Raw genomic sequence first — 17,542 nt, forward strand, 5'->3', positions numbered from 1 at the left:
TAACGACGTCTTTTGACTATTCCGTGGCTAGTTGAAGTGAAGGAGATGACTTCCCTCCAATTAATCCTGCGAGTAAATCGAAAGACCAAGTTAACTAGCTTGGTTGATATTCATGAATCAGGATTATCAAATTAAGTCGCCCGCACTCCCGAACTCCCGCACGAGCGATAAAACAAGAAATAGGATATATATATATATATACATACATACGTACGTACATAGTTAAGAGAATTGGGGCTATATGTTAGCAGGGAGACTGGAGCCAATTAAGACCAGACAAGGCATCTACAAGAAGGAATGGGCGTTATATATTTAGCATATGTTTATAAACAAGGCACACAAGTTGCGCGATTAGATTGCATGAGGCAATTGCATATCTTCATTTCCTAGTCTTCGCATACAAAATTACAAATGACGTATATTTGAGTGTTTTTCATCCAAGCATGCATGCATGTCAAATAGTACGTTGATTGATCACAGGAATCCAAGCATGCAGTGGCAGAGCCAAAATTGTAAGTCTACTGGTGCACAAAATACAATGCACATACATACAATATTGTGTCTCATAATGAGATTTTGTACTTGTAGCATTTAAGTTTTTTACACAAACGAAAATTAAAATTAATATTTATCAAAAACAAACAATTCACTGTGAAGATTTAAGATATATATAAAAAAAGGATAGATGTTTTGTTAAAAAGTGACTTGAGATCGAAGAAATGAAAATAAAGCAAAAAAGTAGTAAGAAAAATAAAAAAAAGCATGTTTACTCTCGTGTGAATCGAACATATGAATTTCTTTATACAACAAAAAGTGCAGACCACTACACCAAACTGCTACAACTTGGAATATGTAACTACAAAAATTATATAAAGCTTACTGGTACACTGGCATCGATAGGCACCAATGTGGCTCCGCCATTGCAAGCATGTATTTCCAATTCGATACATTTTTTTGGACTTATGCTTATGAGGAAAAAAATTGCGTAAATTTCCACCATCGGTCCAAGCAGCCCTTCAAGGATTTGATATATTGAGGAACACGGGCCAATTATCATCGTTATCAACCTCGAAAAAATGATGCTATCATTTTGTGTTATAGTTTGGCGACTACGTACTTGTTACATTCTACACCTCATTTTTTTTACATAATATTTAAGACACTATAAAAAAAGTAAATAACTTTCAATTAATCGAAGAATTTAGCACAATGATTAATTTTTTTTTCGAGTCTACCTCACGACCTCCTACTTGTACTTGCTCCTAGAATGATGTCGCTAGACCAATACCAATGGTACTAAGGGCCAGTTCGGGGTAGCTTTTGGACCCGACTTTTAGACCAAAATCGCTTTTGGCATTTAATGGAGATGTTTGGTAAGTTCAAGATTTTGGTTTTTAGGCATAAGCGTTGTTGCTAACAGTAGAAAATCAAAATTTGTTATAGGGTAGCTTTTAGAAACGGCTTTGCGGAACCGGATGAAAAACACAGAGGTTGATTAAATAAACTTATTCAATTACCTATTTTCTCCTTGTCTGATTTAAAAATTACATTGAACCTAAAAATTTAATATTTATTTGAGACTTTAAATTGACCCATGCATTCACCCATAAATCAAAACCACACTCATCCATTAATTCATTGGTCAAACCTCCATCTTTTTCGGCCTATCTCTCCCTTTATTTGAATCTGCAATTTCATTTTTTACATGGGGGATGGATCTCGACAAAAGGGAGATAAGAGCATAATGAATTAAATAAAAGAATTATCTTTAACAATTGATATAAAAGAAAATTAACTATATAAAGAGATGAATTAACCAAGAGAAATATATTTTTTCAATAATATGCCAAGAGAAATAGTTTTTGAATGTATAATAGTTGGACTTGAAAGTTACATTATAATTTAGTATTCATATCTTATATAGTAATTATGCATTCCAATAGTACTTTTAGAAAACAGTTTATCAAACACCGTAACTGTTTCATCTCACAACTGCTTCAAAAGTCATTTTGTTCACAACACAACTAGGCCTAATAATTAAATAAGAGGATGCATGCTAATTAATTAGTTCACCTTCCTCTGAAAGTGTTGGGTAGGATATCACCGAGTAGTACGTCTTCCCTTCCATAATTAGGCCTTTCTACGTTCCCATGTGAGACTTAATTTAGAAAGCCAAACAAATTAAAAGACAAAAAGAAGTCGCCGCCGCCACCATGCCAGCTGATCGATCTATTGACGCACGTACGCAGTTGAAAAACATTTTTAGTCTCCCGGATTATCTTTGACTTTGTCAAGAAGTCATCCTCATTCATTTATTGCTTTCCCAAACAGAGGCACTCATATATAATATAATCCTCGAGCTCCTCCTGCTCTTCTCATCAATCTGGATCTTATCCTTTCTTGTTTAATCCCAGAAAGACAAGCGCGCGCTCCAGAAAATTTAATATTTACCGGAAACCACAATCTTCATACTACTTTTAGTTTCTTGGCATACATGGATATGATGAAGGGAAAGTCGAGAAAGAATTTGATTAAGAAGTCGTGGACGCAATGCAGTAGTTTTTTTAAACAAACCAGCAAAGCGTGTGCAGCACTCAGTTCAATGACGAAGAGAAGATTATGGAATTGCGATACTATCACTGGTAGTACTACTAGCGAGCGGAAGAAGAACAAGGCCGGTCGAGTAGCTCCGGCCGGGAGCTTCTCAGTCTACGTTGGTCCCGAAAAACAACGGTTTGTTGTGAAGACGGAGTTTGCTAACCATCCGTTGTTCAAGGCGCTGTTAGAGGATGCAGCAATGGTGTATGGGTACAGAAATGATGGTCCACTTTTGCTTCCTTGTGATGTGGATTTGTTCTACGATGTTTTGACAGTAATAGAGGGCGATATCATTGAAGATATGATCAGTCCCAATAGTTGCTGTTTGATGCGAGCTCTCTTCGGTTCAGCTCGTCCTCTTCATTCAGATTTCAGAATAAACAAGGGCTGCAGTGGTGGTGCTTATAGGCTCCTTAATTAGCCCTTCACCAGTGCTTAACCATGTACATATCATTACTTTGTTTATTCATTCGTTCAAATTCACTGGTTGATAATTGATACTGAGTGGTAGCTGGGAGAACCGGAGAAATCATTTGTTTATACATGCTTTGGGAATTTGGGTAAATAATTATGTACCTTCATTTTATTTTTCAAGCAAGAACACCGCGTGTTATATATTTTTGAAAATATGAGTACGATATGAAGACTATCTGCTTTAGAAACAAAAATAATCGTCCTCAAAAAAAAAACTAGAGCTTTTACAATTTATGGTGTAATTTCTTTTCAAATTATCATACAATTAACCATGTCGTATAGCACATCATTTGGAAAATCATTATACTCGAAGAAATGCGTATAGTTATTTGGTGAGGATGACCAATTCTTATCAACTTGATCTTTTGTAATACCCAGGCCTTAATTAGCTACAATATGCTTCCCGGCTCATGTATACTAATGTGTCTCGTGTGCTTACATAAAATGTTTAATTAAGATTATCGTAGCCCTAAATACTATAAGCGTGATCATCCTTTCAACAAAGTAAAACATTAGCATTTGGAAAAAGTCTCTATCACACAAAAATCATGATAGAGATAATATTTTCTTAGTCGATCTCCCATCCTAGTACGTGTTGCAAGTTGATTGAATGATCAATTAATTTTCCAAGAAGGATCACTTAAATTCTTAAACAATCCACTACCACCCACTACCACCACAAGCACTCATATCATAGATAGTTATATGAATAATTTGGATCAATTTGTTTTTTTTTTTTGAAATGGTGGATCAATTTGTTTACTCGAACTTAATGAGTATTATTCTTATTCTATCATCTTATTGAAAAGTATTTTCCTACAGTTCAAGCTCAATTTTAAGTATCTCTACAAACAACGCATTTAAGTCGATAAATAATCATAATCTTTCATATTATAAGAGAATGTCAACGTACAAATATATGCATCAAAACTATTGAGTTTGGCAGCATTATACGATTTTTTTTTTCAATATACATTAGAAACTAAGCACATATGTTTTAATTTTGAAGACAAAATGAAATGGTCCGGCCATCTCTTGGGATGCGGATCCTCTCCGGAGCTCTTTTTTTTGCCTGAGCTACCTGATCTTTTATAAAATAATGACACGTGGCTTCCTATTCTTCTCACTTCTGGATTCAGATTTGCTCACCCCCCAATCTTGGGGCGTCATATTACCTTCCCCTCCTTCTACCTCTCTCTCTCGTCTTGTCTCTCCCAGTCCTCTCTCACTCTCCCCGACCAACCAAACCTCCTCGCATTATCAAACTCCGCTCCTCCACTCCACTCCCTCCGCCGATCACCGTCCTCCTCTGCCTTTTACACCCCAACCAATGCCTCCAAACCTCTCCGCGCCACTACCACCACCACCACCACCACCACAACCTCTTCCTCCTCCTCCATTACCGTGGAAAACTCCAACTCCAACGATGACTCTGAACCCTTCGCCGTGTCCTCCGCACCCACCACACTTTTCGTGATCCGCGCCCGTAATTGCATCAGCCTCCTCGCCCTCATCACGCGTGTCTTCACCGTTGGCCTCCGCATCGGCCTCTTCGTGTTGATGCGGCAAGATTTCATAGGGTGGTAATATGACCCCCCCCCCAAGAGTGGGGGTGAGCAAAACTGAATCCCTAACTTCTCTCTCTCTCTCTCTCTCTCGATGAACACAGAAGGCTTTATTGCTTTTCAATATCAATATATAATTGCTTCACAAACTACTACTCCGACATTCATTCTTCTTCAACTTCATCTTCATAGAGAGGGATAGAAAATTGTATACTTCAGTAAACAATGAAATCACTCTATATGTCTGGGCCAACATCTTTGATCTCCGATCTTAAATTAGAATCATTTTATGGGTGAATATCTATGTTGCACGGACACATACATGGATGCGGCGACACGGCGAATTTCAAAAACCTATCATCCGACACAGTTTCGATACGGCAAATTAATAATAATTATATATTTTTATATACCTAAAATAAATTAAAAATATCACTTTAAAGTTGCAAAACTCATCCATTACACAATTTTTCCGAAATGTCGAATTTGTAGTTTATTATTTTTATTATTAAACTACACATCATTACGAGCGTATGAATATTCGCAGAATAATTTTCTGACATTTGGTTTATTTTCGACAAATTTTAGAAGTCTTTGTTTTTTTGGAAATGTTTAAAAGTACTTTTCAAAAATTCTTATTTCCAATTTTATTTCAACCGTTAATTCCCTTCATCTTATCTCAGCCATTGGATCAACTTATAAAGACCCAAAAACCCTACACCTAGCCCACACACAATCACCTCACCTCTTCTCTCTCCCTCGGCCTTCTCTTTCTCTCTCTCCTACCCAACGCCACCTTCTCCAGGCCGCACTGCCGCTTTCCGGCGACGCCTCGCCACGAGACCACCACCACCGCGACCGCCTCTGTCCCCTCTCTATAATTATACCCGCAGATTCGACATCAGCTCGATTCCCGCAAGTCTGAGTTTTGAGGCAGTGGGGACCCGTTGCCGATTTCTCGAGCTCCGGTGACTTTGTGGAGCTTCTCTTGCGTTGTGGCGGGCTAGAAGAAGAACCAAGAGACATGGTGTGGCAGCAGAAGACGTCGGGAGGCTCAGCTATTGCCGCTGAAGTGTGAGTACGGAGATCGGAGGAGCACGGTTTAAATGGCTGACATGGCGTATCAGTCAACGTGTCGAAAAGTCAAAATTTCCTGATACGCCACCTGGCGTGTCAAATACGAGAAAAAGGCGTATCGTGTCGTATCGGCGTGTCCGACACGCCGACACTACACTCTTTGCCGTGTCCGTGTAACATAGGTGAATATTCATATACGAATTGGGTTTTCAGAGTTTGAAGGACTGTTATTAGAGATTGACTTTTTATATGAGTTGGGTCTGCTCACTTTTCATTTGATCGATCTTTATCTTTTCTATGAAGAAAGAAAAAAAATAGAATTGATTCATGGGAACAAGACTCAGAACTCAACTAGTTAGATATGGAGTGTTGCACAGGAGAGGGGTTATGAGATAGGATTAGGTTTTATCATTTTTTTTTAATTCATCTGATAGAAGGAGCGATTGAGCGGTACTGGGAGTTAACAGAGGAGAGAGAGAGGGAAGAAAGAAAAAAGAAGAAAAAAGAAGAAAAAAGAGAAGAAAGAAAGTATGGGTTAAGGAATGAGGAAGTGTAGACCATTGGATTCATTGAAGCCACGTGCCGTCATCTCCATCAGCCTCAAAGGTTAAGAAAAAGATCAGGTAAAAATAAATCAGGAGGGGATCCACTTCCATCTTCGTGACCTAATATAATTACATTTCCTTGCTTCTTTTATACCGAAATGTCCCCAAACTAACTTGGCCACATTTCGCCTGATGGTCACAAATATGACTCACAAATATACTTGCACAGATCAATCTCTTTGGGTTTAGGCTGCAAATTGAATTTTTCATTTTCGACGTCACTTGGAGTCTTGAATTATTTATAAAATAAAAAAAGACTAATATTTTATCTCGCCCAAATAGTAGTTGAGTTTTTTTTACAATAGGTTTTATTTAGAAATATCCTAACATGGTACTTTTTGTCAAATTTGAAAATTTTATTTTGAACAAAACTTAACGGGTAAGTTTATGGTCTAATTGAATTTTTTATTTTTGACATCATTTGGAAGATAGATTTTTAAATGATAGATCTCATTTAGACAGATCCTAACGTTAGAAAAAAAGACCATAATTTTATCTTGACTAAATAAAAAATAGTTTTTTAAACGATAAGTCTCATTTAGACAAATGCTTACGTGGTACTTTTGTAAACTAAATTAAAATTTTCATTTTGGACATATACTAAGTCACCGATCAGATTCAGAAGTACTTAACGTGCAACATGTGCAGAAGAAATTAGTCCCCCTCATCTGCGTAAAAACATGCATGCATGATGCATATGAACTGCAAGCTCAATATTTTGGTTATAGGAGGTCATGTACAATTTCAAACTATAAATGTGGAAAAGGCTAACCAATACTCACCCTCCTCTGTAACAAGCACTTGTTTATTAAATTTCAATACAAAATTACATCAGTAGCATACAACATCACATCCCTGACTAAGTCCACAAAGTATCTTCATGAATTGCTGGAAGAACAATTAGTACGTACCCTCATCAGCATGAATAATATACACATCCAAATGAAAGAGAACAGAAAGATAAGAACTGCAAGCTCTAGTACACTTTTATTCCCATGATTTCCTTCTTCACTGTTTGAAATAAATTGGGGTTAAGTATTGGTTCTACTTCTTAACCATTTGAAGTTTTAAATCTGCATCAGCTTTTCAAACACCTTCATAGCAGAAGCTGGCATTCCCAAAAACACATTAATGCTTCTCCGGTCTTCCCCATGAGGAAGGAACAAGATGACTTCCTTCTCAGGCAAACCCACAGGCCCCGAAAACACAGGCTCTCCCCAACCGAAATCAGTAGTGTGGAAGGCAAGCCTAGACCATGTTGTTATCAAAAGAGTTGCTGCCAAAGAAGGCCTAGCTCTTGTGACTTCAAAGTAGTCTATGACTGATCTCATATAACTATCACTAACCCTGTCAATTGCCTCATTAACTAGCCCAGCAGCAAATGATAATGGATTCTCTAATAGCTCCCCTGTACTGCATAATGCATTTGTCAACACAACTGCATTTCCATAGTAGCCTTTTGGTATAGGTGGCTCAAATTTTGATCGTCCATCAACGGCGAAGAGCAGCTTTGTTTTCTGGTCTGGTACCATCCTTAAGGCCCTTGTCCTTGCTCTCCAAACAAAGGCAGAGAGTGCTACAAATAAAGTACATTTGTCAAGAATACCATCTTCCATGGCCATTTTCTTGAGCTTTTCGAGCTTCTCTGGCTCAAAACAGAAAGACCTATAAACCATTTCTTCTTCTTCATACAGTTTTGAGGTATCAGATATATCTTCAATCTGAGCAAATTCATGGTGAGGAAATTCTAATTTTGGTGGGTGTCGGGCTTCAAGTATGCTTCTGTCTATAAACGGAGCAACCTTAAGAGGCAAGCCTCTAGCAGTCTCACCCCATGAGTTCACAAATTCCATGGCAGCAATCCCATCATTCATACAATGGTTCATACATAACCCAAGGACAAATCCTCCACATCTGAACCTAGTCACCTAGAATTATAGCTCACAGCTTAGATGGCTTGTGCTAGATGTTGATAAGAGGAAAGCAGAAACATAATTGTTAAACTATATATATAGTAGAACCTCGTTAGATTAATATTTAATTAATTAATAATTTCGCTAAAATAATATTGTTTGTCGGTCCCGACTAGGGTTAACGTGCTAATTTAATAATTCGCTAAATTTGTAAGATAATAGAAATTTGAGAATTCATATAGACCCCATCGAATATATAAATTAATAATGTTATGATTTATATAATAAATTTTACGTTTTTAAGGATTTCATTAATTTTTTGTTGATTTAATTATTATTTAATAAAAATAATATAATACATCGAACAACATAATTTTTTGAATAACGGTATCTGTGATAAATCCAACAATGTGATGCATGAATGAAGTAAAACTTTTTTCTTTAAAAAAGTGAAAAAAATATTTATTATACTTTTATAAATTAATAAATTATTAATTTACCGATATATTAATATCCCGCTAATTTTTGTGGTACCTATTTTCAATAAGTAGAGAACATTCTATCCTATCCTTAAATAGAAAAATTAATGTTGAAAACAGTATATATTTTACTTTATATTTCTAAGTACACTGATTGATCACTAGTTTTTTTCTTTTTTCTAAAAGCTCTCCATGATAGCTAAAAGGATCTGAACAACAAGCGCTGAAGCGCACATAATAAGGGTTTAGGAAATTGTAAAGTAATAAAAACTCAAACCTGAGCAACCAAAGGAGGAATCTCCAGTATGTTCTTGGCACCAGGAATATCATAAATCAGATTCGCAAGAATTACAGAATCTGGCTTCGTAATATCTCCCATCTCCTCCATTTCACAGTTAGCTTCCGCTTCCACAAACACAGCTCCATCTCCTGTGCAATCCACTATCAGCTTCCCCTCTGTGCTTATACTTAACCTTCCTGCCATTGGATAATAAGGAACAAGAACCCTTGACAAGGCTTTCTTCATGATTTCCGCAACATCCTTATTCCCTTTTATATCTGATTTATAATAGTACAAGGTACGAACTCTGACCGCAATGTTCTGATCAAGATTTGAGAGGAAGTAGAGGCCCTTGTCCGTGTCTTCTGCAGGAGGTACGAGAGTTGGTTCTTCTTTCTTGACAGTAAGCTCAAAGGTTTTGTAACTGTTATCCCCCATCACAATATTGATTCCCTCAAGCTTGAACAGCCAAGCAGCACCTAATTGATGCTCAAACAAAGTAAGAGATATGTAGGTGACCCATTGCCAACCTATTCATGCAAGTTAAACTTCATGACTAAATCACTACAGAAATTCTTTATCAGTTGTGGTGCTTGTGTACACGAATTTTCTTTTCTAATTATAAGTTTAATGAGTATTAATCTGGATATCATGGATCAAGTATGTTCTTGATACTATATCAATACATATATCTACAAAAAAATGCTGCGAGCGTTATAACTCCAAATGCATATGGAACTTGAAACTCTATAAAGGGAAAATATATAAGAACTAGCAAGCTGAAGTATTATACCTCGTCCTCTGCAGGGAATGTTGAGACTAATGACCAACTTGTCAGCAAATGGTTGCAATTAGCTCGGATGTGCAAATGCCTCTCTATATTGTGTTACAAGTTTATAACTATATATATAGGAGTAGCTGGGAGTACGAGCTTACATTTAGTTGTGTTTGCTTGACAATTAAGTTATTGGACGTTTACATTATGATATGGACTAAACTATTGTGTTTAATTGATTACGCAAAGATCTTTTAGTGGAGAAGAGAATACCCTCTTAATATTTGGTCTTCCTCTGCAAATTTGGCAACTCAATGTGTATCATATGAGCTGTGTAGGGTACTGTCCAATGAACCAAAAATTTACCAGAGATATGTATTAGGGTTAGTTGGCATGGCAGTCGTCCGCAGTATATGCTAGGTTGCTTGGTCTACAGGTCTTTTTTTTGTTTTTGTTTGAGAAAATTGAGTTCCATGCTCTTAATAATTAATATAAATAATGATGTACTGCCTTCTTAATAATTTACCTCCTGCAAGGCTGCAAGTGATTCAAGTCTGATTATGTTTCATTTCCAATTGATATATGCCATTATTACAAGTTGCTTGGGACTAGTGTGGAAGTTAGAAAGTACCATCAGATCATTCATCATTCATCACAATCTTATCATAATCGATAACCCTATTTGCATTAGGGTTAATTAGGTCCCTTTCATCTCATTATCTGGAAAATTGAATTTGATACCTCGTCCAATATGGTGAAACGGGAGCACCTAACAATTAGATCTTGGTCATTGCAATAAATCATACTCATCTCAGTTCCGTGTTCCGTTTAATGTTCTCTCAAAGGTGAAACTGATAATAGTTATGTTTTTCAACAAGTGTAAGACCATTAATAATCACTTTAATAGATATGTGATAGCCTTTCATGATCTACAATCAGTGATATATTTCCTAAACGAGTTTTATATACAAACTGTACCACCTGGTTTGCTAAAACTTTTCAATCAACTTGAAGTAGAGCAGAGGGTTAACAAAATGTATGAAAAGTCTTTGTTATAGATATACTCCACCTATTTTCCTTAACTTTTAAATCATACATAAGAACGTGTAATCTTAAGGGAAAAAGAAAACAATGTAAACTTTCATTTTGAAGAATGGTAGCATTGATCCTAGTTTGATTGGTGCATGTCGGTGAACCGACTCGCCAGGAAATGGTACCATCAAACATGTGGAACCATGAGGGTATGATAATGCCATCTCCAACGGATGGAATCATGGAACTAACACAACAGTTCAACAAATAATGTTATAAAAAACCAAATAGCGCTACAAATATGAAATATGGAACAATGTAACAGTTGGTTGCTCAAGCCAAACTGCCAAGGGCAAAGTTGGGCCTCGATGTGCATTACGCTCAGCAAAGACTGGGATTCAAATTCTCAACTGGAGCATCAACTAGTTGATATGGATCGGACTAGTACTATTCACATATGAATAAAATATTACTGCCGGAGCTTAATTGTTTGAAAAAAAAAATTAATAACTCAACTGAAATAGGCATGATAAGAATTGATCATACGTTTGATTCATTCAGCAATACCATGCACTCATTGCACTGGTCTAAAGGCTCTATTGTGACTAGACAAATATTCATAATAACATAATGAATATAGAAAATTGTTCACAGGGAAGAAAAATAGACGATATTAAACCCACTTACAACTCAATTCTAATGGAAAGCAAGCTGACAATTACATCTAAACAACTCTTACAGAAGGGGGTTTAAACTTGAAAATCAAATTCACAAAACTATCATATGAATCTGAGGTCAGTTTAACGCTACTAATATGTTAATAAATATGGTACAGACACCTGGAACCCAGGATCCAAAGTCATTTTATCCATTCTTAAGCTATGAATTACCTCAATGCACCACATGTTAATATTCTGCTGGGTCATGTATGAGCACTGATCCACTATCAACTGCCAACTAAGCATCATGGTCCTCTTTCTCAGAATCATCACCAGCTGCTTCGTCTTCATCCTCATCAGTCATGTTATTTATCACGTCAGTAATTATATCCTTCACCTCTGCCTTTCTATGCATTAAATCAATACCAAAGTGGGTACCTAACAGATCAAGACAATAGAATTACAAGCTCAACCAAGTTAAACCCTTAAAAGAAATAAGCAAAAAACATGTGGCGGGTAAACAGATAAAAGCCCTACCAAGTTGTTTGAGAATATCAGATAAAGTTGCCTGCAGCAGGTAAATTCAGAAGATTAAATCTTAGTATTGAGAAAACATCAGCCATTCAAATGTAGTGTGAACATAATTGCTTACAGTATTGAAGTCCACTTCCTTCAGAATGTCAACAATTACAGCATGTACATCTTCTTTTGTGGGCTCTGCCTTTGCTTTCTTGCTAGTTTTTCCTTTCACTAGGTTCATGCAACAATTTGCGATAATTAAAAAGAGGGCTTAAAAGTTCAGCAAAAACTCAAATTTTATAAAGAGCAAAATTATAAACTGAACTGAACAAGCACAAAGCAAATCACCTTGGTCCTTTGCTGGAACCTTCGCTGGCGACTTGCTTGACTGTTTCTTGCTAGTGGATTTTGTCTTGCTATCTTTTGGGCTTTCCTTTTCGTTCTTCTGTTTTTTCACAGATCCCTTTGCTTTAGAACCAGAAGCTCCATCAACATCAGTTGCACCTCTTTTTGAAGAACGAGGTTTCTTTTCAGAATCTGTAGTAGTTTTCACAGATTTTGGGGTGGTTTTCTTCTTAGCTGGTGTTGACTTCCCCCCGGTTTTAGCCCTTGAACTCTCTTTCACATCTTTTGATGAACGTTTTGGACTTGCTACCTGACCCTTTAAATCATCTTCGTCTTCATCAGATTTATCCCCGTGATCATTTTCTTCATTCATCTTTTCATCATCATCTCCCTCAAGATCATCTTTTGAATCTGAAGGTTCAACTTTATCATCAAGTACGTCTTCTTCATCTTTGGTTGTCTCTTCATTCTTTTGAGCACTGGAAGTGTCCTTCTGTTTCTGAGGAAATAAGGGCAGGCGTGAAACTACAAATATTAGTCACAAGAACGAACATATGAATTATTCTCATACGGAATTACAGATTGCTTATATGATCAATTGATAACTACATCGCCCAGGAATACACTGCAAATGCCATAATGAGGAAATTCAATAATTTGGAGAAGAATCAACATGTAAATTCAATCATTTAAGAACATTCATATTACAGCTCAAGACAATATTTAGAAGTTTAACTTTTTTCTCTACAAAACTCTGGTACATTCATGAAAGCAGGTACCAGAAAAACTAAAGTGAAGGTGAAGAATACAACAAGGGACTGTAAGATACATTTAATCTTAAATAAAAGGCAAATAATATGGTTTAGCTAAATTGAAAAACAAAAATACAAGGCATGAACACATGCAAAGGCCTCATAATTATGCATTTGAAGCAGCAAGTTATGTGAACAAGAGAAAAGAACTAAACAAGTCACAGAAAATCAGAGAATAAATTCTAAATAAGGAATTATCATTTCCTACTTCATACCTCGAATTAACTTTATTAATGTAAATGTTTATTAACAATTACAAACCTTGGCTGGTGTTTCCGGTGATCCATCTCCAGAACCTGCAGTCTTACTTGGTGTAACCTTCTTCTTACGCTTTTGCCCTTTCTGATATTCAGATAAGAAATATGAATTTTAAAAAGTCACCCATCAGGAATTTTTAACCTGTGGCGAATAAGTATACAAAGAATAAGAAAGGAACAAACCTGCTCCTTTTCCTTTTCAGCAAGCAGAACATCGGTTGTAGCATGTGGGGATTCCAAGAACTCCAATAACTTAACAGAAAGTTCCTCCTGTAAAGTGAGACTTGTAAGACAAGAGGTCCAGAAGTGATTTGAACTAAAATAAATTAATTATTCCTTTGAATACTTACCTTCTTTGTGCCAGCTTTATTGATTTGAATATTAAGCACATCACAAAAATCCATCAACTTTTCTTTAACACACTTATCAAGTTTCTCCTTTACCCTTGTCCTCTGTTTTTCTTGCTGCAAACAGAAAAGTTAAGGATGAACATACTGTTCTTTATGTTACATATCTGTAACCGGGAATACACAGTGGCAATGTATGAAATAGCAAAAGTGACTAAAGGAAGGGTAGCGGTAAAATAGTATTGTAACCATAATTAAAGAATGTGACCATGCAAACGCACCCAGAGAGAGATATTGAGAGAGAGAGAGAGAGAGAGAGAGAGAGAGAGGGGGGGGGGGGGGGGGGGGTAACCGAGAATGAAACATATATTACCTCATTCTCAGCCCACACATAACCTGAAAACTGGACGATATTTCTCTTCAAAGCGTGAGACTGCACAAGAACATCAACAATTAAAACAGAAAGACAACCAGATAAAACATTGATATGCAAAGCAAATACCCTTCAATCATTATACCAAAACTTAAACTCACCTTTGCTTTCTTCCCAAAAAGAATTGTGTGCAGTAATTGCAGGTTGTCATCAGGTTTTCTCTTCGATAACTTGAACGCCACTGAAACAGTTCAGAATGTAATAAAATATACACAAAGATGATGTTATGAACTTGGTAATCAAATCATCATATAAAGAGAGCTATAAACATCCATCTCTCAAAAGGTCACCATACTTGCACATATGGAAATTTGTATGAAATGAAGTAACAGAAATCACCATTTAAAATCCAGCCAACTTAAAGTAATGAGATTATCTGCAACTGAAGTTTCGATGCAAGCACACACTTATTCAGCTCATTGAGGTTGTTCAATCTTGGTGTTCTATGAACTAGGCAGATAAACATTTAACATATAACCCTTAATACAACAGAACTACTATTAAAATGCTAAAATCACATAAATTATCAACTATCCATATTATGATTATAAACTCCCGTGCCTGGTTCCAATAGGGATGTTTGTAATTAGACTGACTCAAGAAAAACCCAGTGCAGACTCAAATCATTGACAAGTTATTGATAGTCTTCCAACTTAAAGGATGTTTAACTCAAGCCACTACACTCTGCCAATGGAAGCCAAAAAAAAAAAAACATTTATTTGCAAAACAAACACCAAGCTTTTTCTCAGATTACACCAGTACCAGCTTAATAAATCCTTCATCATTCCAAACAAATAAAATGATAAAAATTTAATGTTTTTTTTCATACCCAGTGAGCTTGACAAATATAATCCAGTGAAATACCCAACAAAGAATATCACAGTTAAAAAACTGGTTGAAAGGAACTCTTTTCAACAGTGGTTTCATACTTGTACCAAAACATGTATTTCACTGTAAAGAAGTCTCCTATTTCTTCAAAGGAAGGGAAAATTCAAGGCGACATAACAACAAAAAACAGGACCGTCATCTTATTTTCACGTTTACTGGGTATGAACACAAGACTGAATATCAATTTCACATCCGCTAATAGAACCTCTGATCTAGTAACAGTAACAACCCAACTCAGCACAGGAAACATAAAGATTGACAGACAACAAACAGCATTGAGTAGTCAGATCCATTACCACAGCATATTAAAAATTGGGAGCAATCACACTACCGATAGCACAACTAATAATGACTAAGCTTCAGAAAACATACCATTCGGTATATCCTTGAGCTGAGTCCCAGGACCCTGAAAATCAAATCAAACCAAACCAAACCAACGGCAATGTAAATCACCATGAGTTAGAAAAAAAAAACACTCAATTTTCACCGCATTACCTTTTCAATGCTCAATGGTTTTGTCGCCGAAGACCTCCCAGTCTCGGGAGCCGAGTAGCGCTCAACAACTTTCCTCTCCCTGGTCGGCCTCTCACTGACCGGAGTGACCGGCTCCTTCTTCTCCACTTCACCTTCCTTCTTCAGCTTCTTCTTCTCAGCTGAGTCTCCACCTCGCTTCTTCGACTCAGTCTGGCTCTCTGAGCTAGCTTTCCGACCCCTCTTACCTTTCTTCGGAGTTTCCTGACTTTCCTCACCTTCTTCAGCTACCTCTCCTTCGTTTTCCGTCGCCTTCTCGGAAACTTCCGGCAGCTCCTCCCTCTCTTCTTCTTCACCGGCCTCCTCTCTAGCTTCAATCTCGTGCTTGTCCTCCACAGGAGCTTCTTCCTCCGGCTTCTTCTCCTCTAGGGCTTCGGACGCCATGGGTACGAACCAATCGAGTCAAGATCGAGACTTTGGCAGAGAATTACGGAAACCCTAGATTTGTGGGGGGAATCTAAACCCTGGAAATCACAGAGGGCGGAGAGAAATGGGTGATCTGAGAGAAGAAAAAGGAATTTAAGAAAATTGAGATTTGGGGGGGGGGGGGAAATCGAAATTGAGGGTTTTGATTCGGGCGGGCTGTGAATATAAAAAGGAGGGAGGGTTTGGTGGGGTTTCAAAATTTTGGCTATGAAATTTTGAGAGCGCGCTTCTCTGTCTCCCCTGTCTTTTTACTCTACTATTACTACCCACTGGCCACCCCGCGTTGCAACTAATCTCACGGCAAAACCACCTAAACATTTCCGACGGCATAGAAGCCACCAATCTCCTGCACCAGCTCTCTGATGGCGCCACGTGTCTACATAATTCTTTGTATTTTTCATTCCTTTGTTGTTTTCTTCATATGAGTTGTGCCATCGACGCATGCGTCTCAGTTTGAAGTAGTTTTCGAGTTCAAAGAAGGAATTGAATCACATATCTAGTTATCTTGTGTTATTAATCTCATGAATTTTACAAGTTTTATCACTTTCATGGGCTTTGTTTAGCTTGCAATGGTTATGGTCGCATAAGAATGACTCAATCTTGTCCTCCAATGAGATAAAATCATCTGTGCTATGATCGCCTTCTCCTTTGGGTTGCGTTTGGGCTTTTATTGAAATCAACGTTCGCGGGGTCAGATCGACTCGAGATTTTGAGGTATTTTCTAATACATGTAGTCAACAATCAAATATTTTCTGGTAGGGTTGGGGCATTGGGCTTGAAACTGGAGAGATCTAATATGATGGTTGCGGTGGGAGGGCCTACCGTCGGATTAAGTGGCGGTAACATGTAAATGAACTTTGAGCTCCTCCCTAAAAGATTGGAGCTTAAACCAACCTTAGAAGATAGATTTATTATAGTTGTATGAAGCTGGTTTTATGCGAGCTAATCATTTCAAAGTTTAAAATATACTTGTGTTCCAGGAGAATAAAAACTCATTTGATACCATTAAAAACATACATTGTAGTTTAATACTCATATGTGAAGATTAATCCTCATCTATGATGGTGTGTGAGGTTACGTAGTTGATGAAGTTAACATCTATTTATCAGTTTATTTAAAAATTCAATAAAAATAAATTTTTTTTTTGAAAAGTTGAAAATTTATTTTCTAAATTTCCCTATATATCTCCGATATCTCATTTTTTTTCAAAAATCTCATATATATCGGATATATCAAAGTTAAAATATTTGTATCGATAGATATATTTGATTACTGAATTCTTTGTGGTTTTATTGGAGGAGATATATAGGATCTCTAACATAACCTAATTTTCAGTCTAATTGTTTATCTCTGCTTGTCCATATAAATATTAATTATAGATGAGAGCAATTGAATAATTTTCCCTTTTTTTTGCAAAGGAAATAACCATCCTATATGGAGTATATGCAATCCCAATCTAGTTATATTTTAAATTTAGTTTCAAATCACTTATACTTAAAAATAATTTATTGGATGTGAAAACTATAT

The 17,542-nt window shown here is 36.7% G+C and overlaps 3 protein-coding genes across 3 annotated transcripts; 1 reads left to right on the forward strand and 2 right to left on the reverse strand.

Moving 5' to 3' along the window:
* Positions 1–2,408: 2,408 nt before the first annotated feature.
* LOC126795978 (auxin-responsive protein SAUR71-like) lies at positions 2,409–3,146 on the forward strand. Its single transcript, XM_050522712.1, has one exon. It carries the CDS (start codon positions 2,495–2,497, stop codon positions 3,017–3,019), a length of 525 nt encoding a protein of 174 aa, XP_050378669.1. The 5' UTR covers positions 2,409–2,494; the 3' UTR covers positions 3,020–3,146.
* A 3,962-nt stretch (positions 3,147–7,108) lies between these two features.
* LOC126794397 (omega-hydroxypalmitate O-feruloyl transferase-like) lies at positions 7,109–9,860 on the reverse strand. Its single transcript, XM_050521106.1, has 3 exons — positions 9,785–9,860; positions 8,989–9,470; positions 7,109–8,247 (listed from the first exon to the last, which is right to left on the reverse strand). Exons 2-3 carry the CDS (start codon positions 9,427–9,429, stop codon positions 7,387–7,389), a joined length of 1,302 nt encoding a protein of 433 aa, XP_050377063.1. The 5' UTR covers positions 9,430–9,470; positions 9,785–9,860; the 3' UTR covers positions 7,109–7,386.
* Positions 9,861–11,393: 1,533 nt separating this feature from the next.
* On the reverse strand, positions 11,394–16,149 carry LOC126793459 (DEK domain-containing chromatin-associated protein 1-like). Its single transcript, XM_050519993.1, has 11 exons — positions 15,554–16,149; positions 15,431–15,464; positions 14,272–14,351; positions 14,111–14,170; positions 13,741–13,854; positions 13,574–13,660; positions 13,395–13,475; positions 12,325–12,820; positions 12,110–12,207; positions 11,995–12,025; positions 11,394–11,895 (listed from the first exon to the last, which is right to left on the reverse strand). Exons 1-11 carry the CDS (start codon positions 15,971–15,973, stop codon positions 11,756–11,758), a joined length of 1,641 nt encoding a protein of 546 aa, XP_050375950.1. The 5' UTR covers positions 15,974–16,149; the 3' UTR covers positions 11,394–11,755.
* Between the last annotated feature and the right edge of the window lie 1,393 nt (positions 16,150–17,542).

Source organism: Argentina anserina, chromosome 5, assembly GCF_933775445.1.
Source record: "Argentina anserina chromosome 5, drPotAnse1.1, whole genome shotgun sequence".
Taxonomy (NCBI): Eukaryota; Viridiplantae; Streptophyta; class Magnoliopsida; order Rosales; family Rosaceae; genus Argentina; species Argentina anserina.